We start from the raw sequence: 25,857 nt of genomic DNA, 5'->3' as shown, positions 1-25,857 counted from the left end.
CATCTTTTCGTTGTCTTTTCAACCAATTTTTGCTTGGTGGCTTGAATCTCCTCCTCAGGGATTGGCGTCAAGCCCTGAGGAAGACCCAGGAAACAGAACTTCTAGATATTCTCCCTTGACCTGATGCAACCTGCTATAAATTTTCCTTGTAAGTGTTTGCATGTGGGTTAAGCATTTAAATGCCAACATGACAGATATAGAGCCTGATGAAAAGGCCCAGCATAATTTACCTTAAGACTTTTTCTCATAATGAATTTCCAATCCATTTCACAAATAATGCCCTTTCACCAAATATTTACACCCTTTCCAGTAGGGGTGGAACGGTTCACAAAATCCACGGTTCGGTTCACGATTTCGTTTTCACGGTTTTCGGTTCGGTATATGTTGATTGTTAGCCTGACATGTTGGTCGTGTTGCCGTTAGCATAAACAAAACGTGTTGCACAATGCTTGCACACTGTTGCACTTTTATCCACATCTTTCTTCCCGCCGTCATCGTAGGTCACTCTAAATGCAAAGCGCTCCCATACAGCAGACCTATAAAGTGCTGCTGGCGCGTCTTCCAACTCCTGTTCTTTCCCACTCGCCATACCCACACAATTCTTCACAACAACTGATTTTTTTCTGCTACACCCGGCTAAGCTGCTTCGCTTCTTCTTCTTCTTGTTTACTACTGGTGGTTGGCTTTGGTCGCAGTACCGCCACCTTCTGCTCTGGAGTGGAAACGCTTCGCCTATGAGAAAAAGGAGCAGCGCATGAACCGAACGCAACACACGCGAACCGAACCGAGACAGTCGAACCGAACGGTTCGGACGGTTTTCATAAACTGTTCCATCCCTACTTTCCAATAGTTAAACAAACAAAAAAATACCTTTCTTAGCATGATCTCAATAAAACTTGCAAGGAAAAAGGGTTATTTAACATTAACTGTAACTCCGACAAGTGCAATAGTTGAGCATGAACACAGCTGGTAGAGTATAGTCAGAGTTGAGTTCAGGTCAGACACATCAGTCTTACTGCCCTCTAAGTTTTTTACCAGTGGCGGCACTAAAAACACAAGCTATAGCAGACAGGAGCTCTAATCATCACTGGTAAACAGTACCAGACTCTACTGGCTTACTTCTACCCCTACAACAGTACCATTTATGGCTAAAGCCATTCTCTGTGTGCTTAGACAGAATCAATTGATTGTGTTACAATTACCTCTTTGCTGAAGTGTGGCCCCATGAACCATTTAATCAACATGCCGAACATGATCAAATTAAAGACGAACACCAAGCCGAACACTCCCACCGTGGTCACAATCTTAACTTTTTCATCGGTTATGTAGCATCTGCACAAAAGGAGACAAATTACACATTTTTTCGAAATATTCAATGAAAAAAGAGAAGTGAAAACTGTAATCACGTCTATAGTTAAGGAAACAGCATGATAGAAAAGCAATGAATTTTAGCTTAGCAGAATGATCAGTTAGGGTCACTTCATGCTTCTCTTCACTTTTTTTATGCGGTTGTGTTGAACTATTCAAATATACAGGAATAAATGTAGGTGCAAAACAGCTAAGAATAGAATAACAAGAATATATTTCACAAGTTTTGATATTTCTTACACTTCAGTGTCATTAGATGAGTCCAAAGGGGTACGACCATAAGTGTTTTTATCTCTGATCACCACCACTGCCACTATGACAGCTGGAACACCTGAAATACAACAACTACATGCTTAACTTAAGGCTGCAGACACGTACTCTCCAGACTGAGATGATACCACTCACCCCATCCCACCACACTAAGTTTGAGCAGGTATCTCCTCACATAGATGTTAAAAACCTTAACCAGGAGAAGATAGAGGTGGAAGCCCTCCAAGGCCATCCAGATGAAAGAGGCCAACAGGGAATAATGAAGCAGAAGAGCCACATAGAGACAAAGCTCATTGTAGGACGTTCTTGCCACTGCCTGGCTGGGGAGGAAGTGAACGTTTAGGAGGATCAGAGCGACCGTGAGGCTGATGTGGATCTTCTTGGAATCATCGCCTCTGACCTTCCTGTCAAACACAGATGTTGTCTGTTATCACTGATAACTTAGAACAAACTGTTTCTGAGGAGTCTATTATAACTGGATGTTGAAGTATTTTGAAGATAAATTATGTTTATTATTTGTAATGTTGGCTTCAAATAACAAGGGTTTACAGTCTGTGAGCTGTTTATATTATATATTTTCTGATGTTCAAGTGCTGTCCCAACTCGGTCCATTTGATTGAAATAACATAAACACCAATAAATACCATTGATGGCTTGATAATCATTCATAACCACACAGAAAAGTAAACTAACCAGATATAAGCAGGGATGCCATCCATGCATTTCGGTAGAATACAGTGCCTACCTGTTGGTGATGAAGAGTAAAACAGTGATGACCAGGGCAAAAAGAGAGATACCGCACCCGATGTAGGTGATGTAAGACAGGATCTCAGCATCTTTTGGAGAGATATCTGTAGACACCTGTGGGGGACATACACTCAGATCTCAGGCTGTTGTTGATCTACGCTTCTGTTCATTTTAAGAGCAATAGACTGCAGCTGAATTTGATTTGTTTAACTTTACAAACTGGGCACAAAAAGATTTAGGTTTTTCTACTGTTTTAGTGTAAACATCATACAAACTCAGAATGTATTTACTACCTGTCTAGTAAAGGTTTTTAAAGTCTATGAGGTAAATAGTTAAACTGCTATAATAAAAACAGCAGATTTTGCTGAGGTCCTATCCAGCTCTAAATACAACTTTTACATTAATAACATTTAAGCTGCTATGCAATTAGTTCCGCCATTGTTTAACTTACACTGCAAAAAATCAAAATCTAGATAAGTCATTCTTTCTTAAAATAAGTGCATTTGTTCTTGGATTGAGGAGGTAAAACAGACATTTTGCCAATGGAACAAGACAATTTAGATTTAAAATAAGAAAACACAATTGCATTGTCTTATTTCAAGTGCATTTTATCCAATTATCTTATTGTAAGAGTAAAAATACTCATTCCATTGGCAAACCATCTCATTTACCTGCTCAAATTTAGGGTGAATACACTTAATTTAAGACATTTTTACTTATTTCTAGATCCTTTTTTCAGTGTACTCATTACAATAAAATAGGCATAGTTAAGAAAGGACTTATTGTTAGTAAACTGGTCCTAGAATCCAAGTTGAGAATATGTTAAAAATGTTCCTGATGTTCTTTGCATTCCTTTGGCGTCTGTTTCTCTGCTGTCGGTGAGACGTACCGCGTTCACTTCCTGTTTTGACTGCTGACCTACATTCTGTGGTGCTGCTCACGCTATCTCCGTCTGATCTAAGTTCTCTTTTCTGTGATATCTCTAAGCTACTCTAAATGTCCAGAAGCTCTTTTAAACCACCTGGTTTCACCTGGTTGCTCAGGAAATGACAATGTGACAGTAAGCAGAATGCATAGTTGTAGATCTCTGCCCACTGGTAACCACCAACCGGACAACACTTCTAACCAATTTTCCCAGCTCAGTGACATACTCACTGGGAAGCCCACTCTGGTAATTGGCAGCTCCATAGTCAGAAACTTGGCGTTAAAGGCACCAGGGACCATAGTCAGGTGTTCCCAAGGGGTAAGAACGGGCAAAACTAAATCCCACCTGAATCTGAGGCCCCGTCCACACGAAGTCAAAACGAACACGAAGCGCTAATATTTTCCAGAACGTTTGTCGTAAAGACGGAGACGTAAAATAAATGTGAGCGTCCACACGAATGCATGAAAACGCTGCAAAATGTATGCCAGGCCTGTAAGTGGCGCTGTCGTGCCAAAGCAAAAATAGGCGACGAAATGTTGGGCATGCGCAGTAATATTTATACATGGTTGCCCTGCGGGTCCATTTTCGTGGTTCAGTCAAATTCAGGTGCCGAACTATGTGGTCGATATTGCTCTGTTCTTCCTGGAGATATTCCAGAAGAAGAAGATTCTGTTGTAAGCCCGACAGCAGGGTGAGTAGCATGAGCAGCAACCATTCAACACAGTACGGCACCATTGTTGTTGTGATACTGGATCGCGCATGCGTGTTTAGAGGCGACATATAAAAAATGCGGTTAGAGCTTAAAGATGGAAACGCGAAAACGGCGTTTCAAAATCCTCCCACTCTGAAGGCTGAATAAAAAAAAGATCGTTTACAGACCCCCGAAACGCCGGCTTCATATGTATGAGAGGCTGGTTTGGTGAAAAATTTGTGCGTTTAGGCCAGGGTTTGACTTCGTGTGGACGGGGCCGGAATCCGGATAAGGTTAAAAAGTAAACTTGTTACTCCCACTGGCGATACAGACACATAGTTAAGCTGATTGGAGGTCACTAAAATTAGTGTTGCTTTGGAGTATAAATTTGACAAAACAATGTCCGACTCCGTAATTTTCACCTCACTGATCTGACCAGCGATGACAACTTTAACCGCATGTCGTCATTCAACCGCTGGTTGTCTAGATGGTGTCTTGAAAACAATGTGGGCTGCATTGATAATTGACAACCTTTTTGGGGGAAAACCTGGTCTGATTTGGGGAGACAGCATCCATCCCACATCGGATGGTGTAGTTCTTCTTTCATAGAATCTGTCTAAATGTTTTAGTCCTGCAAATCCCTGACAGACCAGGAAGCAGAGTCGCATTTTCACAGACCTCTCTGCAGATTCTCTACTGTTACCAACTCATTACTCCATCCTGACAGTGTCTTGCCCATGACCAAAAATCAAATAAAGTAGAAAAGAATCCTCAAGGAGAAAATCATGATAATGTAATTAAAACCAAAATCACTCCAATTGGGAAAAAAGTTAAAACTATTAAATGTGGTTTATAAGTTCTTTTTCTTTGAAAATCTGTGAAAATCAAATTGATTTATGTTGCCTTACAGAAACTTGGCTGCAGCAAGAGGATTATGTGAGTATAAAATAGGCAACTCTTTCTAGTTATTTAAATTTTCACATACCCAGAAATTCTGGGCGAGGAGGAGGAATAGCCACAATCTTTCAGATTTACTTACAGATTACTCGAAAGTCACTTAAAAATTACAACTATTTTTGAATTTTTTACCCCCTTGTTTCCCTCATCCAAATTTAAAAGCAACAAAACCTCTTCTTTATGTGAATTTTAATCATCCACCAGGTCTTTTTAGATGAGTTTTCATAGTTCCTATCTGATTTTGTGTTAAAGTACTGACAAGATAATCATAGTGGGAATTTTGACATCCATGCTGACACTGAAGGTGATATCTTAAATGAATTCATTCATTCATTAAATTCATCTTAGACTCGATTGGCTTTTTTCAAAATGTTAATAGTCCCACACATTCTTATCTTCATACTTTGGACCTCAAGCTTACATATGGCGTTGAATGTGAAAGAATAACAGTAATTTCTCACAACCCTGTTCTCTCTGATCAGTTCTTCTTCCCCCAAAGAATGTTTCACTTTAGCAGATAATTATCACATAATGCAGTCATACATTTTTAAAAATGTATGAGTCAGCACAACTATCGTCTTCATCTAAGCCTTCACCCTGCTTGTTAGATCCAGTTCAAACCAGGTTATTTAAGGAGGAATTCCCTTTGATTTCCTCCTCCATTTTAGATGTGATTAATGCATCTCTGGGTTACGTACCAAAGGCTTTTAAGGTTGCTGTAATAAAACCTTTGCTTAAGAAATCTCTTGAAAGAAATCTCTAATCTCTTGACCCAGATGGCTTTGTCTATTATATATATATATATATATATATATATATATATATATATATATATATATATATATATATATATATATATATATATATATATATAATAGACAAAGCCTATTATATAGAATATTATATATATATAATATTCTTTTCTTATTCTTAAGATAGTAGTTGCCAAACAAGTAAGCAGAGATGGGAAGTAACGAAGTACAAATCCTTCGTTACTGTACTCAAGTAGATTTTTCTGATATTTTTACTTTACTTTACTTCTTATTTTTATGGCGACTTTTTACTTCTACTCCTTACATTTTTACACAAATATCTGTACTTTCTACTCCTTACATTTTAAAAAATTGTCTCGTTACTTTAGTTTTGAATCATTTCATTGGAGTTAGCGTTATTATTTTTCACGTCATCAATACCAAATTCAATCTAATTGGATGGGAATCTACGTTGCATTTGACGCACCACTACAAGATGAATCGACAGATTCGGCGGTATTCATTGGCGGCAAATCATTGCAGCTTGGTGGCGGTGGCGTTAGCATAGTAGCATGGACGACGAGATGATTGAAAATGAACACAACGGAGATCTAGTCCTATTGGCAGACATCCATTTAAAATGTAGGCAACGGCATGAAAAAAGTGCTTTCTACTTTTACTTTTATACTTTAAGTAAATTTACAAGCCTGTACTTTGTTACTTTTACTTGAGTAAAGAAGTTTAATCAGTACTTCCACTTTTACCAGAGTATTTTTTAACACAAGTATCTGTACTTTTACTCAAGTACGGAAAGTGAGTACTTTTGCCATCTCTGCAAGTAAGTGACACTTATGCCATTATACACTTTTTTTTTAAAAGTTTCAATCTGGTTTTAGAGCTGAAACCAAACCATTACAAAGACTAGAGCCATGTCTTAATGACATTAAAATCTGGATTTCTCTCAACTTGCTGCCTCTGAATGAAGAAACCTACCTTGAGATGAGGTGTGCTGTGAATTGGTGCTATAAAAAATAAATTGAAACTGAATTGAATTGCTGCCTTCTAGTCCAGTTTATAGACACATTTAAGAGTAATGAGATGGCTCCTCATGCTGGTATAATGGAGTATTTGCAACTATTTATAGAAATACAAATTAACTCCTATAAATAGTCCCTTTTTCAAGATTTAATGGTTTGAAAATGCTGAGTTTTTAAGCATTTGTATTCAGTTTCAAACATTCAAAAACATTTTACTGATTCCAAAGGGAAATTAATATTCTAATGAGTTGTCATGGATGTCAATGGCTGCAGGAATATATACATATATATATATGTATATATATCACTCTCCTGTCACCAGTATTTGTTGATTCATAGATTAGTGAGGGGGAAAAAAACGCGTTCTAAGCTAGAGAAATGTCTTAAGGAGGATGACTAAGATGATTCTGTTGAACGCTGAGTTTAAATAAAAAAAAATAAGACGTCCATCAAATGCTTCCACAGCAGCTACACCAAATAACCACAGTTATTTGGCATTCGATTGGCTTCAGATTGCAATTTCTTCCCTTTTTAATTATCATTTAATAAGACCATGTGGTCTTGTTCATTTAAGTACATAAGTTACACATTAGAGGCCTGAGGTAGGTTGTGTTTATGATGAACAGTTGTTATTGCTTTTATCAATATCCCTAGCTCTGCAAACAGTTTCCCACATCTCACCTCGTGTTAATTCTTACCAGGTGGCCTCCTCCACCCTTTTAGTCCAAAAGATGGATGTTAGGTTAATAGGTTCCCCTGTGAATTACAATTAGCAAATGGTATTTCAAAGAACCTTGCATTTACAATGGTAAATGCAAGGTTATTTGTCCTGTGTGTCTCTCTGCAGGTTGCAAACTGCCTGTCACGTGATAAACCCAGAGATGGGAACCAGACAGGAGAAGTGAGTTTAAATAATAGATGGTTGAATGGAGTTATGGTTATCATCGTTTATATGTCATACAGAACACCAGATGCATAGAATAAAGAAAATGTTTCCTACCAAGAGCACGCCGAAGTATGTGAGATGGTCACAAGAACAGGTGATGTGCGTCTGATTATATTCGGCATCTTTACAGCCCTTTGTGCTTAGATCTAATGAATGAGAGAAAGAGAAACCTGTAGTAATGAAATGACTGCATTTCATCCACATCAGCCAATCAAAAGACTGCAAGGAAATGACCAAACAAGAGCCTCTTTGTTATAAAAGCTACTAATAAAACTGCTACTCACTGTTAGCTGTAGTATCTAAGAAGACACACTTAGGTTTCAGGGTGTCCTATAAAAAAAAGAAAAAAATTTATGCTGCTGATTGTAACATTGTTGGATGTATATAAGCTGTTGTAATAAAGGCAGGTGAATAAAATTATAGTTACATTTATGCTCGATGCAACATTTATGGTGATGTTGATTCGTTCCTGAAGTCCGGCAACAGGCCTGCCCACACTGATTCCAATGAGTCGGTGTTCATACAGGTTCCCCATGACCTCCATGGAAGTCTAAAAAATTTAAAAAAACTCAGGAATAAAAATCATATCGGTTCCAGTTCCAGTTCTTCTGGCTTTCAGTCTAAAAGCCAACGTCTGATAGATCAACACAGCGTTGTACTTTAGAGTATTTTTGAACTTGGTCAGTGGTTCTGAAGATTGAAGAGGAAGACATAAGACTGATGGGAAAGAAGATTCCAAGAAGCCGATCGGTTGACGAAGACGGTTGTTTCTTAGGAAAGTCCTGTAGAAATGTAGATAGTTTTCCAAGAAGCCATCTGAAGTCTATTCTTTTTAAAAGTCTCTTTTTAAACAATTCTTTTACTTTGTTCAAGCTGTTAAATACACTTAAAGATTTCATCTTACAGTAGGCAGCCATTCAAAATGGCCGAATGGCAGCCCACTTCCCTCCAACTTCCAGCGAAATCCCCCCCAACTTCCAGCCACTGCAGTGACCCCCCTCTTGCATTTTGTTTTACTCTGACTCCAAGCTTTCACTCAATTACAGGGTCCGACCAGGAGATGAAGCCTCTCTTTAGATCTTAATGTCCACAAATCATGACAGAAAGAATATTTTAGTACAAATATTAATGTTTTAAAAGTGATTTTAGGGGTCCAGCCAAGGGGCTCATCAAGGAAAGTGGGTAATTTTTTAATGGCTACTGCAGAAGAACATGCTTTTTGCTCCTAAATTTGGGTTATAGTTCCTTTTTATCATCCTAAAATAGTTTAATGATTGGATTATTGATTTTTTTTTAAGTGCCACTGTATTAATTCCCTGCCAAAAACTACTAATAAAGCATGTTAACATTTATACAGGAGTGTGAAATTTGGTTGAATCCCAAACCGTTCCCTAACCACTAACTGTCATGATCTGGCCTGAGCCTCTGGTTTATATTCAGTTCAGCCTGAATATTCAGGGCCAGATCATTTTTTGTTTTCTGTTAGTCTCTGTTTATTATGAAAAAAAAGAGCGACCTATATGAGAGTTTTATGTTAAAATAAGATGGAACGAAATGTTTCTAAATGCCTCTGATCTTAATCATGTTTTGTGGTTGCAATGATGATGACTTAGCATTTGCAGTGGCATGCTCATTTAAACTCCTTTACGTTGTATTCACATTGAGCCAGTGACCTCTCAAATGTACACAAATTCATTGATACACAGGTTGGTAGGCAAAGACATACATAACAATCCAAATCCTAATCTGAGTCAATATATGCATTTGAAATAGAATGTCAGCTTGTCAACACAACCATTGTCGTGTTCATAAATAGGTTTTTTCTTAAGAAGAACTGAAATACAGACTTATCGATACAATTCCTGCAGGAAGGAGAGACAGTTGAACCCCAGACTCAAACATACTGTCTCCAAATGGACCTCCTCGGCAGAGCGTTTATTAACAGAACATGACGCATGGTTACAAACAGAGTATTGTTCTGACAGAACAATTGATCAGTTCATGAAGACAGAATGCTCCATCAGAATGAAGGCAGGATGGTCTCCTGACTGGATCATGAGACAGGAGTGGAGCATCCCCTCGCACAAATGTTTCATAAGCACACATTAAAAGAATAGTACACCCAAAACATGCTTAGCCTTCATTTTCTACTCACCCCCATGCTGAACAACACTCTGGAGTACTTTTTTGATATCTCAAATGCATCTGGAGATCTGGGAGGCTTCTTGCTGTCTGCTGACATTCAAATAATGGAGGTCTATGGCGCCTGAGGCAGAAAGGTCCATAAAAGTCCACAAAAAACGTGTCAATATTCCTCCATTCTGCTCGTCCAATGTATTCCAAGTGTCCTGAGTGGGTAGCGTCCAGAATTCACTCGAAACAAAGTCATTTAGAATGTTTTTAGAGCATAAACAGTAGTGTATAGGATTTCCTAAAAGCTCGTTCACGAGTCTACGGACACCGCGGCAGACCAAACCAGATGAAAGTGCGCATTCAGCGTCTGCTCTGCCGATAATGCAAGCGTAGAAGAAGAAATGTGCCGTTTACCTGTGCAAAGAAAGAAACAACGAAAGAAAAATGTCTGAGGACTTCAGTGTTGAGGAAGAGCATGAGTTCTTTGCCGAGCTGAATGCGCACTTTCATCTGGTTTGGTCTGCCGCGGTTTCCGTAGACTCGTGAACTCGCAGGTGCGCGCTTTTAGAAAATCCTATACACTACTGTTTATGCTCTAAAAACATTCTAAATGACTTCATTTCGAGTAAATTATGGACGCTACCCACTCAGGACACTTGGAATACATTGGACGAGCAGTATGGAGGAATATTGACACGTTTTTTTGTGGACTTTTATGGACCTTTCTGCCTCGGGCGCCATAGACCTCCATTATTTGAATGTCAGCAGACAGCAAGAAGCCTCCCAGATCTCCAGATGCATTTGAGATATCAAAAAAGTACTCCAGAGTGTTGTTCAGCATGGGGGTGAGTAGAAAATGAAGGCTAATCATGTTTTGGATGTACTATTCCTTTAATTTTATAATCATCATTGAATAAACCCAACAACCATATCTATTAGGGGTGTCAACAATAATCGATTCAGCGATGCATTGCAATGCGGGGCATTCACGATTCAGCATCGATGCGGCAACATGCCATAATCGATTATGTCACTGTTTATTTTCTGGCCTCAAATGGACAAGTTGTGAAGTTTCAATTACTTCCGGGGCATACCAACAACAATCAAGATGGCTGAGGCGGAGGCAGATGACCGCGATAGACGGGTAGGCCTAATTAAAAACGCACCAAAAGCTTGGAAAGCGGATATCTGGGCACATTTCGGATTTTACGAAGTCAATGGGATTTTGATGCATCGCAATGCATCGTAGAATCGAATTGAATCGAATCGTTACCTGGTGAATCGTAATGGAATCGAATCGTGAGGGCAGTGCCAATGCACACCCCTAATATCTATTGGAACAATGCATACATTAGAATCTATAGCAAACAGTTCTTGATTATTAAGTTAGAAAATGTTTTTGTTTATAACTTTTTTTTGCAAATAACATCTTTGTTAGAATTATGAAGGTTAGCAAATTAATCTTTAACAAAGTTATATTCCCTCTATTGTAAAGGAAAGGGTTAAACCAGGATATTTTCAACTCGAAACTAAAACATTCTATTTATATATTTTTTTATTCTCTAAACAAATACAATCTGACTTCCTTGACATTGAAACCTTGTAATATCTAACCCAGTCTGAATTCCTCTGCACACTCATCTGCCACCTTTCAGATTATAATCAAATATTTGCATCGTGGGGAATTTTGTGTTTTCCTGGGAGTGACCATACGCCGAAACCGAATTATCAAACAATCACCGTAAAGTGAAGCAACTCTGGTAACAAAAATCTGCTAAAGGCCTCTAAATTATTTATTAATTCATGAAACTTGCATAATTTCATATGAAAATAATTTCCATTAGGAAAGAGATTCTTTGTTTAGTACATTTTTTTGTTTATTCCTTTAGAAAAACACATTTAAACTCTTCATATCAGCGTTTTCCAACCTTCTTATGCTGTTACATCATTACTGGCTTTTTCTCCAATAACATTTCCTTAAATAGCAACTTTGACCCTTTATTTTTTAACTATCATGGACAACCCAGACTCCTCTGCAGCTAATCCCACATTTTTCTCCCTTTTATAGATTTTGGTCTATGGATTTAGAAAGCTATAAAGCAAAGTTGATTTTTCTTATTAATATATATTTTTGTTGATCTTGCCAAACCTTTTTTAATCGTGTGATTATCCTCATGTTAATCTATAACCTTGTTTCATGATGGTTTATCTGCATAAAATAGGGCTTCAAAGAATAATCCCCTAATCTCAGAATTTTTACATTTTAATAAAAATAAAAAAAACTGCCTACCCATGAAATTATAAGTAAATTATAAGACATACACTATATTGCCAAAAGTATTTGCTCACCTGCCTTGACTCACATATGAGCTTAAGTGACATCCCGTTCCTAATCCATAGGGTTCAATATGACGTCGGTCCACCCTTTGCAGCTAGAACAGCTTCAACTCTTCTGGGAAGGCTGTCCACAAGGTTTAGGAGTGTGTTTATGGGAATTTTTGACCATTCTTCCAGAAGCGCATTTGTGAGGTCGCACACTGATGTTGGACGAGAAGGCCTGGCTCTCAGTCTCCGCTCTAATTCATCCCAAAGGTGTTCTATCGGGTTGAGGTCAGGACTCTGTGCAGGCCAGTCAAGTTCATCCACACCAGACTCTGTCATCCATGTCTTTATGGACCTTGCTTTGTGCACTGGTGCACAGTCATGTTGGAAGAGGAAGGGGCCAGCTCCAAACTGTTCCCACAAAGTTGGGAGCATGGAATTGTCCAAAATGTCTTGGTATGCTGAAGCATTCAGAGTTCCTTTCACTGGAACTAAGGGGCCAAGCCCAGCTCCTGAAAAACAACCCCACACCATAATCCCCCCTCCACCAAACTTTACACTTGGCACAATGCAGTCAGACAAGTACCGTTCTCCTGGCAACCGCCAAACCCAGACCCGTCCATCAGATTGCCAGATGGAGAAGCGCGATTCGTCACTCCAGAGAACGCGTCTCCACTGCTCTAGAGTCCAGTGGCGGCGTGCTTTACACCACCGCATCCGACGCTTTGCATTGCACTTGGTGATGTATGGCTTGGATGCAGCTGCTCGACCATGGAAACCCATTCCATGAAGCTCTCTGCGCACTGTTCTTGAGCTAATCTGAAGGCCACATGAAGTTTGGAGGTCTGTAGTGATTGACTCTGCAGAAAGTTGGCGACCTCTTCGCACTATGCGCGTCAGCATCCGCTGACCCCGCTCCGTCAGTTTACGTGGCCTACCACTTCGTGGCTGAGTTGCTGTCGTTCCCAAACACTTCCATTTTCTTATAATACAGCTGACAGTTGACTGTGGAATATTTAGGAGCGAGGAAATTTCACGACTGGATTTGTTGCACAGGTGGCATCCTATCACAGTTCCACGCTGGAATTCACTGAGCTCCTGAGAGCGACCCATTCTTTCACAAATGTTTGTAAAAACAGTCTGCATGCCTAGGTGCTTGAATTTATACACCTGTGGCCATGGAAGAGATTGGAACACCTGATTCCAATAATTTGGATGGGTGAGCAAATACTTTTGGCAATATAGTGTATGTTTCTGTTGAATATTTACGAATCTCAGCTTTACGACATGTGTCCCCCCCAATTGTAAACATATTCCTACGCCCTTGAATATAATATACAAGTTTCACTTTTTAAATGGAATTACTGAAATCAATCTACTTTTTCATGATATTCTAATTTTATGACCAGCACCTGTACTTCAGTTAAAACCTGAGATAATCTACAGACTAAAAGTTTATTTTTCTTGTTCGGGTTCTTTCATCAAACCAGAGAATTCCACTAGAGTGCTCTCTCCACAAAGCGTGATCTGGTCCTCTTCCTGCATTAATGTCATTCGTAGAAGCGTGCGAATGTCACAAACTCACAAACTCCTTTCAGACACCTGTAGAGGATTTTTTTTCTAAATCCGACTGGTTATTTGAGACTTTGGCAAGAGCACCCACCACTCTGACTTTACTTTCTTCAGCAAGCAGTGAGTAACCGTGCCGTTCCCTCCTCCAAAGCTCTGACAGGTAGTCAGACTGATCAACACTGCAGCTACAGCCAGTGAGAGATGAATGACTTTCATCCATTTCTCCATTGAAGTAAGTCATGCATGTGCAAAGGTTCCACTGAGGGACAACAGTCTGCTGAGGATGGTTGTAGTGTGCCATGTTACCCCACTCCCAGACATGCCATTGAAACCACCAGCGAAGGTAAAAGTTGGTGGCAATGAAGATGCAGCAACTTTACAAAGAATCCAGAGACTCAGAAAAGCAAGACCAAACTCTCAGTCTGCCGTTAAAAAATAACAGAATCAACTGCACTGCAGCAGGAGAGACTGACCTCACACTGCATGAAAAGTGGGATTTTCGTCAATATACGGCACTGTAGATTGTCGTGGAACTTCAGGTTAGCGGCAGTTTACGGCAATTTGCAGGCTTCGCCGAAAACTCCCGTAAATTGTCAGAAATTGACGTGGAATTTCTTAGGCAGTGTTCCCCCCATGCCTCCCCCCCATGGAATTCTAGGGGAGGCTTTAACATGTAAATGAACATGCTGTGAGCTATACAAATGCAAACCAGGGTTGCAGGGGGGGTTTTACCCCCCCTGCAACCCTGGGTAAGAAAATCTCTGATACAAAGAGATCAGGTATAGCCTCTTACATTTTAGCTTGAATTGATTTATTTAATTAAAGTATAGAGACCAAAACAGATCTTTAGCTGACAGAGCAATACATTTAGAGCAGTAATTATTTTTTTTTAAATTTGCATTTAAGATAAAAAATAAAATGTTGTCTGTCAATATGCTCAATTCACAATTACTTAAGTGGAAAAGTTTCAAGAAATGATTCTGAGATGATTCACTTTATAACATGGCGCATTATCTTGTTGGAAGTAGCCATCAGAAGACTGGTACACTGTGGTCATAAGGTCATAGGTCAGCATGCTAAATTGGTATTAAGTGGCCCAAAGTGTGGCAATAAATATCCCCCAAATAGATGGTAGAAATAGATCAGGCTCAGTATAGCCTAATTATAGACTCTTACATTTTAGCTTGAATTGATTTATTTAATTAAAGTACGCTAGATTACTGTGTATGCAAATGTTATGTAAAAAAAAAAAATACACAAAATAATTAACTTCAAAAATTAGTTTTAATCAGAATCAGTTGGCTGTAATGGTTAATTTTTTTTTTTAGATTTCCACTTTTTTTTTTTTTGTTATTGAATATATAAGAAAACAATAACAATCTCAAATAACAAGTCAATAACAAATATTTCAATACAAGAAGAAATATCACAACTCCTGCTTTTGAAAAATAAAATTAAATGCACAGGCTGGAACAAAGTATAAAATAAAATAAAATAAAATAAATAAAAATAAATAAAATAATAATAGTAGTTAAAGTAAATTAATCAGTGGGGACTACCAACTGAAATTCTTCAATTAACTCAAACAATTTAATTGCATTTAAATTCTGCATCTTTCTCAGACATCTTTTGAAAAGGGAAAGTTCATTTTTGAGAGCAGAGATTGAGAGGGAGCATTTTGCATAGCGACATTTATGGATATAATACTTTGTTACAATTATTAGAATATTAATTAAAAATTCAAAATTTTTTTTCTTTAATGGATAAACCGAATTAAATGTTTTGCCAGGAAATAAAATCTAAATTTATTGTTTTAGAAGACAGAAAGGTTCGAAGTTGATCCCATAAGTTTAATACTTCTTTACATTCATAAAAAAGATGTTTAGTTGTTTCCAATTGAGTTGTACAAAAGCCACAATTCTCAACATTAAACTTAAATCTCTCTCTTAAAAACTCATTTGAAGGATATATGTTATTTATTATTTTAAATTGTAATTCTTTATATTTAGGAGGAATTGGGAATTTCAAATAATTTGTCCTAATTTTGACTATCATAGATTTCTTAAAAGTTTGTAAGAGAGCTGTGCTTTTTGTTCTTCCTGGGTACATATTATTTATAGAATATTGATTCAAAAACTTGTTGTTGCATTTATTATCTCTAATGTCCACCTGCTCAAATTCAATCTTATGGAGACAAACAATTGCAATTGCAAACAATTTATAGGTGCATTACCGCCACCTTCCAGAATGGAGCGACGCGAGCTCTTCTCGCGAGTCCTTCCGTATAACAATGACGTCGTATGTGATTGGAGGAGCCTGATGAGCCTTCGGCCCCATCGTCCAATCACGTGTGAGCTTTTGTGCACTACGACTTCTCGCGAGACCAGCATATTAGCAGACATGTTTGTGTTACTATACTCAGAAGAGCTTCATCTCCAGTTACCGTGTTTGTATTTTGTTGTTACGTGAACAATGGCTGCACGACGTCTCGCGTTCAACTCGCCTCCAACTGCTCTTAGTCCACAACTTTCGGCCAGCCCGCAGACTGACGAGAAGAAACTGCTGATTGCTATCAGCGGACTGTCTCGTCAGCTTGCCCAACATACTGCCGACATGAATGAGCGCCTCACTCAGCTGGAGAATTCGATGCACTCCAGGTTGTAGTCCATAGAGGACAAGATGGCGGCTCTGCAGTTAGGGTGGCCATTTCTATAGCACCAAAAAGGAGGACATTGTGCGGCATATCAATAAATTACTAAGGTGTACATAAGAATCGGGTAAAGTCACATTTATAGCACAATTCTTAGTAGTTTAAAGAGGATGCTTGTGTAGCTTAATAGAACAAAATATTAAAGAAATGTAAAAAAGAATTGGTTCCCAGCATCTGTATTTATTTAATACATTGTGGTGTTTAAAAAGTGACCATTTTTTTAACACAATTAATTTGCGCAGAACTGCTGCAATTGATCATAAAGCAGTTGTTTGGAAAAGAAGCTCGAGAAAGAGCTAGAGAATAGGACGATGCAAACTGCAAAAAGTGGCTGGAAAAGAGGAATTCATGACATGGCTGCAGCCTGTCGAGAGTAAAGATGATTTCACCATGTTCTCTATCTATCCATATCTATCCATATATCTATCTATCTATCTATCTATCTATCTATCTATCTATCTATCTATATATATATATATATATATATATATATATATATATATATATATATATATATATATATATATAAACTTGAGTCATGGAACTGTGCTTACAGCTCCTTATTTCATGTAAACTAATAACTTGTGTACATGATACTTGTTGATGGCATTAAAATTATTTCTAATAGCATTAAAAGAGCATTAAATTAGAGCTCCTCATTCCTGTATAAAACCTGTGAACGCTTAATTGAATCTGACATATTAAAAAAATCCCCATCATCATCCAGCAGATGTTCAGTTTCTGCCCAAATATTTTCTTTCTGTTGCCGATTTTTGTAACAGGGATAACTAGGATCATACATAGTTTGTATGAACTCTGTTTATTCTCTGCTTCCAAACTCATCATCTCTTCATCCATTCCTGCAATAAGAATTTTCTTTTAAAGTTGTGAGATTCACTCTAGAATCTCACAACTTCTTCCTGGTCTGTTGAAGCACCAATAGTCTGCATCCAATTATTTAATTAATTGCTCTTAGTTTTTGGGAATATATACAAACTATGCTCTAATTTCTAGATACCGATCTGTTTTTACTATAATTTAATTTGACAAACCGGGTCTTCTCTACATTCTTTTTTCTGTTTGGTGCGATTGCAATAGCGGGTCTTGATCTGGACGGACCGGAGGGGAGCAAAAAATAGCTCAGCTCCGTATTTTGACGGTGAAGGACGGAGAAGACGTACGTGGGCGGTGACGAGCGGAGGATGTGGAACAGCTCTCATTGATTTACATGACAGACAAGTACTCCGTACGTGAGCGGGGCAGAGCGCTGACGGAGTATGTGGAATCTGGGGGTAAAGGAGGACAAATACATGTCCGGCTGGGTGCAGCGCCGGACGCCGGACAGTGCAATGAAAATCCGGACTGTCCGCCCTAAAGCCGGACATCTGGCCACCCTATCTGCAGTCGAGCAACTTTGCGGGATATACGAACTCGAGGAAGAGAAGACGGGTGCACAACGCCACGCTAGCGGTAAATATATGTTCGATTACTGGTAGCTATGCTAAAAGCAGCCTAGCTTAGCTAGGCAAGCTAAAGACAACCTAGCCTAGCTAGGTAAGCTAAAAGCAGCCTAGCCTAAAGCTTTATTAAAGTGTATTTTTTGTGATTCACAGGAAGCATTATGCCGTCTTAACAACTCGGAGACTAATTGCAGGCGCTATGAACCGGGGCAGGGGTAAGGTTTAAAGAATATGCTTTCATTCTGCGGTAAAAGGACATGGATACGTATAAATACCGACCATAGCTGTACTTTTTTTTTTTTTCACAGACTACAGTCGCCTCACAATGAGGCGGTGACCTACTATTTGCTCGGATTTGCATGATGTTGATAAAGAAGACATTGTGTGTAAGTGACTTGTTTTAATGTTTTCTCCTTCCTTGTTACTGTGACTTGCGTTTGATTTTTTTTTTTTTATTCATACCACTCTCATTTAATTGTTTTCCAGCTGCCTGTAAGACGTATTATGAGACGGTATGCAGGAGCTTCAGATACACGCTGCTAGCCAGCACGCTGCGTGCTGAGGCTATCTGCTCGGAGTCGGGCCAGAAGAAAGAGGGTAAGACTTTATTTGGTGACTATTTTCCAGGTGCATTGATAGATGTGTTGTGTCCATATGCAGTGCGCTGATTCATGTTTTTTTTTTTCAGCTGCTGAAGGCGAGGCAGAGTGTGCTGGCAGATGAGGAAGTGGAACTCTGTAAGTCCGCCACCGTCGACCTCATGTCCGACGAAGAAGATGGCGTCGGCGGCGGTGTCTCTGGATGGATTGTACGGTCGCCGCCATTTCGTAGGCCAGATCTCACTGAACTCTGTGTTAAGCTGCAGTCCCGGTTAGAAGCGATACCGAAGTACAGGGCCACGCACAGTAGGCGTCTGCACATCGGACCTGCCTCGGAGGGAATGCTGCCTGTTACCTCCAACCCCGAGGAAGCAAACGGACCGTTCACGGAGTTGTAATTTTTAGATACGCATGTGTTTGGATATGCGTTGTATATAGTTGTGTGTGTGTTTTAATAAAGCTCTTTCTTTGCATAAACAGCTTCCTGGCAAATCTTCATTTCCTGTATAAATTAATTAATGTCCTTGATGGTAACATAATAATTGTGTAGTAGTGTAGGATAACATAAATACACAGCATATGAATGAATAAATATATGAATGAATAAATATATGAATATATATATATGAATATATGAATATATATATATATGAATGAATAAATATATATATATATATATGAATAAATATATATATGTAAATATATATATGCCAACCAATCACGAGCGACTTTACTTGTTTAAAAAGAAGTGGTTCCGTCCAATACTCAGTAAGAAAATTAAAGCCTGGCGTGGCCACGTGTGGTTTTGCTGCCAATCACGAGCGATTTCATTTGTTTGAGAATAGTGGTTTCAGCCAATACTGAGTAGGTTATTCAAGCCAGACCTGGCCAGCCGCGCGGGTTTGCTGCATTCATATGCTAATTAGGGCCATTAGTACAGCTGATCGCTCTCCACATACGTCAGAGTCCGTTTCCGACAATTTGTGGCACGACAAACGCGGACAAGCACGGGTTGCAAATTGTCGGAAACTGACGAAAATCAGGCAGATCTGCGGGAGTTTACGGGGGTTTACGGGGACGAAAATCTCACTTTTCATGCAGTGTCAAGAGTCGAACAAATTAACCTGACTCCGCCAGATGGATTTGTTCCGCATATCCGTCTGAAACCTTCGGTTGAAGTAATTTTGGGAAGGGGCGAAAATACTGGTTAGCTGATTGGCCTATGTTGGTGATAGACGGGCCAAATAAACCAATCAGATCAACGAAGCATATGACGTACTAACAGAGCTATGACGAAGAGGAGCCAATTGATAGATCAAACTCTTGCCGAAACCAGTCGGGAGAAGAACAAAAACATCTTTTCCTCTGAGAAAAGCCTCCAGAGCAGTGTTTTACTCTTCTTTCAGTGAAGAAATACTCTGTAATTCCCATAAAACTTGCTCGATAGCCACGCTAACGCTAGTTTCATCGGCTGAAGCCGCCATGTTCTTTAGACTGAACTGTCGCGCTTCTCGTTGCGTCACACCTCAACCCGCCTCAAAGCCAACACTGATTGGACGTTCGTTTGGTGAACGGCTCCTAATTTTCTTCAACGGAGAGTCTCCAGACTGATTAGCGAGATCAGGATGGTCTCACGAGGCTACAAACAAATTACACTAGATGTTAAACAACTAAGCAAGATTTTAGACAACATATGTCCATCTTCTCCCGATTAAAATTGTCAGAGTCACGGTGGGGCTGGATATACAGCATCTATGGATGAAAGGCAGGGTACAACCTGGACAGCTCATCACAGAGGGCAACATGGAGACAAACATCCGTGCGCACAAGTAAACACAACTAAGGACAGTTTAGAGACTCCAATTAACCTAACAATCATGTTTAAGCAGGAGTACCCCACCCACGCACGGGGGAAAACATGCAGAAATCCACGAACACAGGCCCTGGATCAGGAACCCGGGGGGGGAACGGTGGATGAAGGACTTTGCCTTGCAACCAACGGGTTGCAAAAGCGTCAAAGTCGAAATTCAAAGAGCTTGGAATCCTGGGGTTCTGAGTTCAAGCCCCACTCTCACAGACTGCCACTTTAGGTCTCTGAGCAAAACCCTTAACCTCCAATTGCTCCCCGGGCGCCCCATGATGGCAGCCCACTGCTCCCCAAGGGGATGGGTTAAATACAGAGGTACATTTCTCCAATTTGAGATCAATCAAGTTCAATTATTATTATTATTATTATATGACCAGTATATAAGAAAGGAACAGACAGATTTTTTTGGAGAGACCAATGGGGTCCTACAACTTGTTTTAATTACAGCCATGACTAAAATAAGTTTCCCATTGAATTTTCTTTCCTGTAGTTTTATGTGCTGTCTTTAAAAAATGCATACCTTGTTCATTTTGTAAATATACATGTGTTCAGTAGAGTAAAGAAGAAAAAAAAGGACAGCCCAAATTGCCTTTCCTTACCTAAAAGTTGCAAAAGTGAAGTGAACTCTATTTCACTAAAAGGGGTGAGACTGTTGCAGCTTGGATAACTTTCTACCTATTTATTGTCTGAGACAATTGGAAAGGATGGTAAGCAACAATGGCAATATTTTTAATGCCATATCTGCATGAACATGCATAGGCACGTCAAAATCTCTTTCTTTTCTCCTAAGTGATTAAACATTAAGATTGTATATGTAAAATACTGGTTTGTGACCCTCTTAATAAACCACTATAATGATAAATATATTTACAAAAAAAGATTAAATTCCATAAAAGCTATAGTGAATATTTCTACTCATCATCTCTACTGCTGAAATTTTGGTTTTCTGGAATTCAGCATCACATAAAAAGACACTAAAGCTATGGCTGAGTCCAAACTACTGCTGTGTACAAATGTTCACCCAAACCCCTTTAATAGGAAGTATTTACGCCATTTTATGGTTGTCCAAAAGTCTGGCGGATGAAAAAATAGTGGAATCAAACTTTCCCACGATGCACATTGAAAATTAGTGATCATCCATGGTCACTAGATGAGCAGATATATCCCAGAATGCTTTGCAAAAGATCTCCTCCCAAAGCATCATGGGATTTGTTTTGGTGACGAGAGAACAAAGATGGCGCTGGCTGGAGGTGGAGTCGTTAGACCAACAGGGAGTAAAAAGTGATAATAATCTGTTTGAGCGGTTAGTTAACTGAGTTCACTAAAAAGTTCACTATAGCCCCCTTTACATTAACCCTCTGAAACCAATCCGGCGCGAGTTCGGACCAAGCTTGGATCATATAACCGTGCTGAGCTTGGTTCCTTACAACCGTTTACACGTCACGCTAGCAGGGTTCCTGGCCTCCTAGTGGCGATCTACGGTACTACTGCTCTCTAGAGGGAATCAAGCTAATCAACATGGCGTCACCCGTAACATTCAGGAAGTTTGCGGAGAGTCAGGCAAAGAAGTCAGAATTTACTGAACTTAATTGAAGGAGTCGACAAACTCAACTTTATTGTCAAATGTGCTACATGGTAAACATACAACACAGATGAAATTTCAGTCCTCTCAACCCCACGGTGCATAATAAAATATGAAAAAATATATAATGAACCATAGCATAAAATAAAAATAAAAACCTAAGATATAAAAATAAAATATGTAAACAGTAGTGTTAATGGTGCAAATAGTGCATAGAGTAGCAGTCCTGACGTGGGGGAAGTAGTGGGGGACGGGGATATTGGGGGGTCAGGGGGGGGGGGGGGGGGTTGAAGGGGGGCAGGGCAGGGAGGGAATTGAGCATCCTCACTGCCTGGTGGAATAAGCTGTCTCTGAGCCTACTGGTTCTGGCCCGGAGACTCTGCAGCCTCCTCCCGGACGGCAGCAAGATGAAGACATTGTGGGCGGGGTGGGTGGGGTCACCTGCGATCCTGGTGGCTCTGCCGGTGAGGCGGGAGTGATAAATGTCCAATAGAGAGGGGAGGGGGACACGGAGTATCTTCCCAGCTGCTTTCACGGTGCGCTGCAGTGTCTTGCGGCAGGCTGCAGTGCAGGCTCCGTACCACACGGTGATGCTGCTGGTCAGGATGCTCTCGATGGTGCCCTTGTAGAAGGAGTGCAAGATGGGGGACGGGGCTCTTTTTCTCCTCAGTTTCCGCAGGAAGTAGAGTCTCTGTTGGGCTTTCTTGGCCAGGGATGCAGTGTTGGTGTCCCAGGACAGGTTTTGGGAGATGTGGACACCCAGGAACTTGGTGCTGCTCACCTGCTCCACCTCAGCACCATCTCCTAATCAGGGCTTCCAGACGCAGGAAACAATGACAGACGTTGAGGTTCATCACTCTGCTAAGCACAATCATCATTGGAAATCGTGCGGCATGGTAACCTGACTCCGCCAGATGGATTTGCTCCGCATATCCATCTGGAAAACCTTACGTAGAAGTAATTTTGGGAAGGGGCGACAATACTGGTTAGCTGATTGGCCTATGTTGGTGATAGACGGGCCAAATAAACCAATCAGATCAACGAAGCATATGACGTACTAACAAAGCGACGACGAAAACACAACCACAAGCCAGGCTACTCTTGCCGAAACCAGTCGGGAGAAGAGCAAAAACATCTTTTCCTCTGAGAAAAGCCTCCAGAGCAGTGTTTTGCTCTTCTTTCAGTGAATAAATACTCTGTAATTCCGATAAAACTTGCTCGATAGCCACGCTAACGCTAGTTTCATCGGCTGAAGCCGCCATGTTCTTTAGACTGAACTGTCGCGCTTCTTGTTGCGTCACACCTCAACCCGCCTCAAAGCCAACGCTGATTGGACGTTCGTTTGGTGAACGGCTCCAAATTTTCTTTAACGGAGAGTCTCCAGACTTATCTGCGAGTGAAACCTTGAAAGCTGGCGAGATCAGGATGGTCTCACGAGGCTAGCGGCACGGTAGGGGAGCTAGGATTTTCATGAATGTCAGAATTGTCCTTATTACGGAGGCTGACTGTAAGGAAATGACGCCGTCTGCTCATGCGCTCTTTGTTATCAAAGAACCGAACCAGAACTGAACGGCGCCGAGCCCTACTGACGAACTAGTACCATGTTAGCGCGGTACAGTCGTGTCTGGTACGGTCCGGTTCATTTTGAGTTCCATTTACACTCAAGTTATCTCGGTAACTGTGATCGGACGGATCTTCGCACGGTTCCAAAAGGGTAGTGAAATGGGGTATATGTATATTCCCTGCTCTATATAGTGACTGAGGGATTAGGGCACAGCCTATATGTGCAAACAACATTTATCTCAAGGGGAAAAAAGAACATTTAGCCCGTCTTTCTGTCTCTGTTCCATCAGTGACAACAAATATGATTCATGAGCTGCGTCTCACCTGGTTCGACAGCTGAATCATACAGAACACCACAGTGTTTTTCCCTCCAGCATGCAGCTCTGCCGGCAGCTGAACTCTCACAGCTCTGTTCAACACGTCTGCATTCGACATCGCCTACATCAGGGCCAGAAATACACCATGAAAAAGACAGAAGACAAATGTGTCCAACCTTTCAATCTGTCTGCATTTTAACAAAGATATTTGCATATATTCACCTGAGTGTCATTGGCATAAATCTCAATACTCCTGGAAATGTTAGGCGGCTTCTGTAGGAGAGCTACTAAAGGACCAACACAAATGGAAGTTTCCTCCTCTACCTTAGTTTCCTGCAGAACACTTTCAAGTATTTCAGTTGCGCTTTTTGAAATAAAAGAGAAAATACATTTGCAGCTTAGAGATGCATAGATTGACACAGAATGATTGTATTATTGGAAAGAGTGAAAATGTTTACTTGAAAATGTCCAATTTCTTTATTCCATTGCTGTAAACCTCCATGCAGCATTTGGCTTTATCAACTGAAACACGAATGATGCACTCTTTTTATTTAGACACAATAAATAACTAGATTTACTAACACAATACTAGTAGCAGGTGTGGACATAGTGACTGATGACTAATTAACCAATTAACCAGGCAGCTGATCATATTTGATCTTGTTAATGAAGAAACATACCTGTTCCCCTATTAAAATCTTTTTTAGGCGTGCATTCACCCCAACAACCATCCCGTTTCTCGGCCTTGGACACAGTGATCATCTGATGAAATCCTACCAACAGTATCGGCCATTGGAGGAGGCAGAACATTCCTCTGTCAAAACAGATTTGTTTTCATCATCAACAACTTTATTTGTACAGATCTTTAAAACAGCAACAGCTGAAAACAAAGTGTTGAAGTTGTTAAACATGATAAAAACACACAATAAAAGAACAAAATGCAGCATAACGGGGGTGTTGGCTAGCGGTTACTGCAGCGTACTTGAGCTCTGAGAAGGTTGCAAGTCCCTGACTCTTAACTCTGCCGGCACCGCACAATGGCAGCCCACTGCTCCCCAAGGGGGATGGGTTAAATGCAGAGAGTTTGTTTTGTTGCTTTGACAGTTTAATGACATTAAAAGGGGAAAAAGAAAAAAGAACATGGTTTTATTCAAAAGTTTAGATTCACTTAAGGTTCTGTTATTGTAATGCGGTGAAAAACGAAATAGGACTTCAGTCTTCCACATTATTCACCATATTCTCATTATCAGTGCGTATGAAATCGTACGAAAAGTTATGCACACTATTTCGTACGTTTGGGACGTTTTTCCTCAAAAAACCACGTCAGTGCGCATGCGCTGGCAGACAGAAAAAAAAAAGCAGATCAGCGGACGGACGTAAAACTGGGAAAAACAGTGCAATCATCAATTATTCATGTCTCTAACTACGTTGCTTGCTGTTTTATATCTTAGGGTTAGGGTCAGGGTTTGGGCTAATTGTAATTTATATTCTATATTTGTGAATTGTGCGTCAAATGCGCATACGACGAAAAACACGTACGAAATTACGGTGCATAACTTTTCGTACGATTTCATACGCACTCACAATGAGAATAGGTTGCATTATTTGATCTTTACACTCAAACTGGAAAATTCATCAGTAGAGGATGAAGTTTCAACTAAGCTAAATACAAAATAACAACCAATAATGATGTACTAGCTTCTCTATGCGAGGACGCCAAAGAGTTTCCCATCAAATTTAAAGAAGTTCTCTCTGGTATTTTGTGACATTGTTGGCATTTCAATATAAACCATTTTTCTAGTTCCAAAATGTTAGCCTGGGTGCCATTCAGAACTTAGTCCCGCCCACAACATTTGAGGTCGGGAAGTTCGGTCTGGCATTGCTCAATAGTAGCGCGAGTATGCTAGCACAATATCTGGCGGGCCAATCAAATTGTCAGGGCGGGCTTTATACGATGATGGACAGATGATCAACAGTAACATAATCAACCACGTGACCAAAGCGCGCTTGGGTGACAACAACAATGGCTGCCGCCGGAG

The 25,857-nt window shown here is 40.0% G+C and overlaps 1 protein-coding gene across 1 annotated transcript in view; it reads right to left on the bottom strand.

The window, feature by feature from the left end:
- LOC119785624 (adhesion G-protein coupled receptor G2-like) overlaps window positions 1-24,186 on the bottom strand; it is a 29,448-nt gene extending 5,262 nt beyond the window's left edge. Inside the window, exons 1-9 of the mRNA XM_038288357.1 lie at window positions 24,041-24,186; window positions 23,826-23,939; window positions 8,121-8,243; window positions 7,978-8,023; window positions 7,748-7,839; window positions 2,384-2,499; window positions 1,774-2,042; window positions 1,609-1,699; window positions 1,203-1,332 (exon numbers count right to left, since the gene is read on the bottom strand). Of these exons, the coding sequence (XP_038144285.1) occupies window positions 1,203-1,332; window positions 1,609-1,699; window positions 1,774-2,042; window positions 2,384-2,499; window positions 7,748-7,839; window positions 7,978-8,023; window positions 8,121-8,243; window positions 23,826-23,936 (978 nt within the window). The 5' untranslated portion in view covers window positions 23,937-23,939; window positions 24,041-24,186. The remainder of the gene's footprint in view (window positions 1-1,202; window positions 1,333-1,608; window positions 1,700-1,773; window positions 2,043-2,383; window positions 2,500-7,747; window positions 7,840-7,977; window positions 8,024-8,120; window positions 8,244-23,825; window positions 23,940-24,040) is intronic.
- Window positions 24,187-25,857: the final 1,671 nt, after the last annotated feature.

The sequence above is a fragment of the Cyprinodon tularosa genome, unplaced genomic scaffold (assembly GCF_016077235.1).
Source record: "Cyprinodon tularosa strain WSP-4 unplaced genomic scaffold, ASM1607723v1 ctg252, whole genome shotgun sequence".
In the NCBI taxonomy this organism is placed as follows: domain Eukaryota; kingdom Metazoa; phylum Chordata; class Actinopteri; order Cyprinodontiformes; family Cyprinodontidae; genus Cyprinodon; species Cyprinodon tularosa.
The sequence above is the reverse complement of the archived record's forward strand: the minus strand, read 5'-3'. Positions and strand labels throughout refer to the sequence as shown.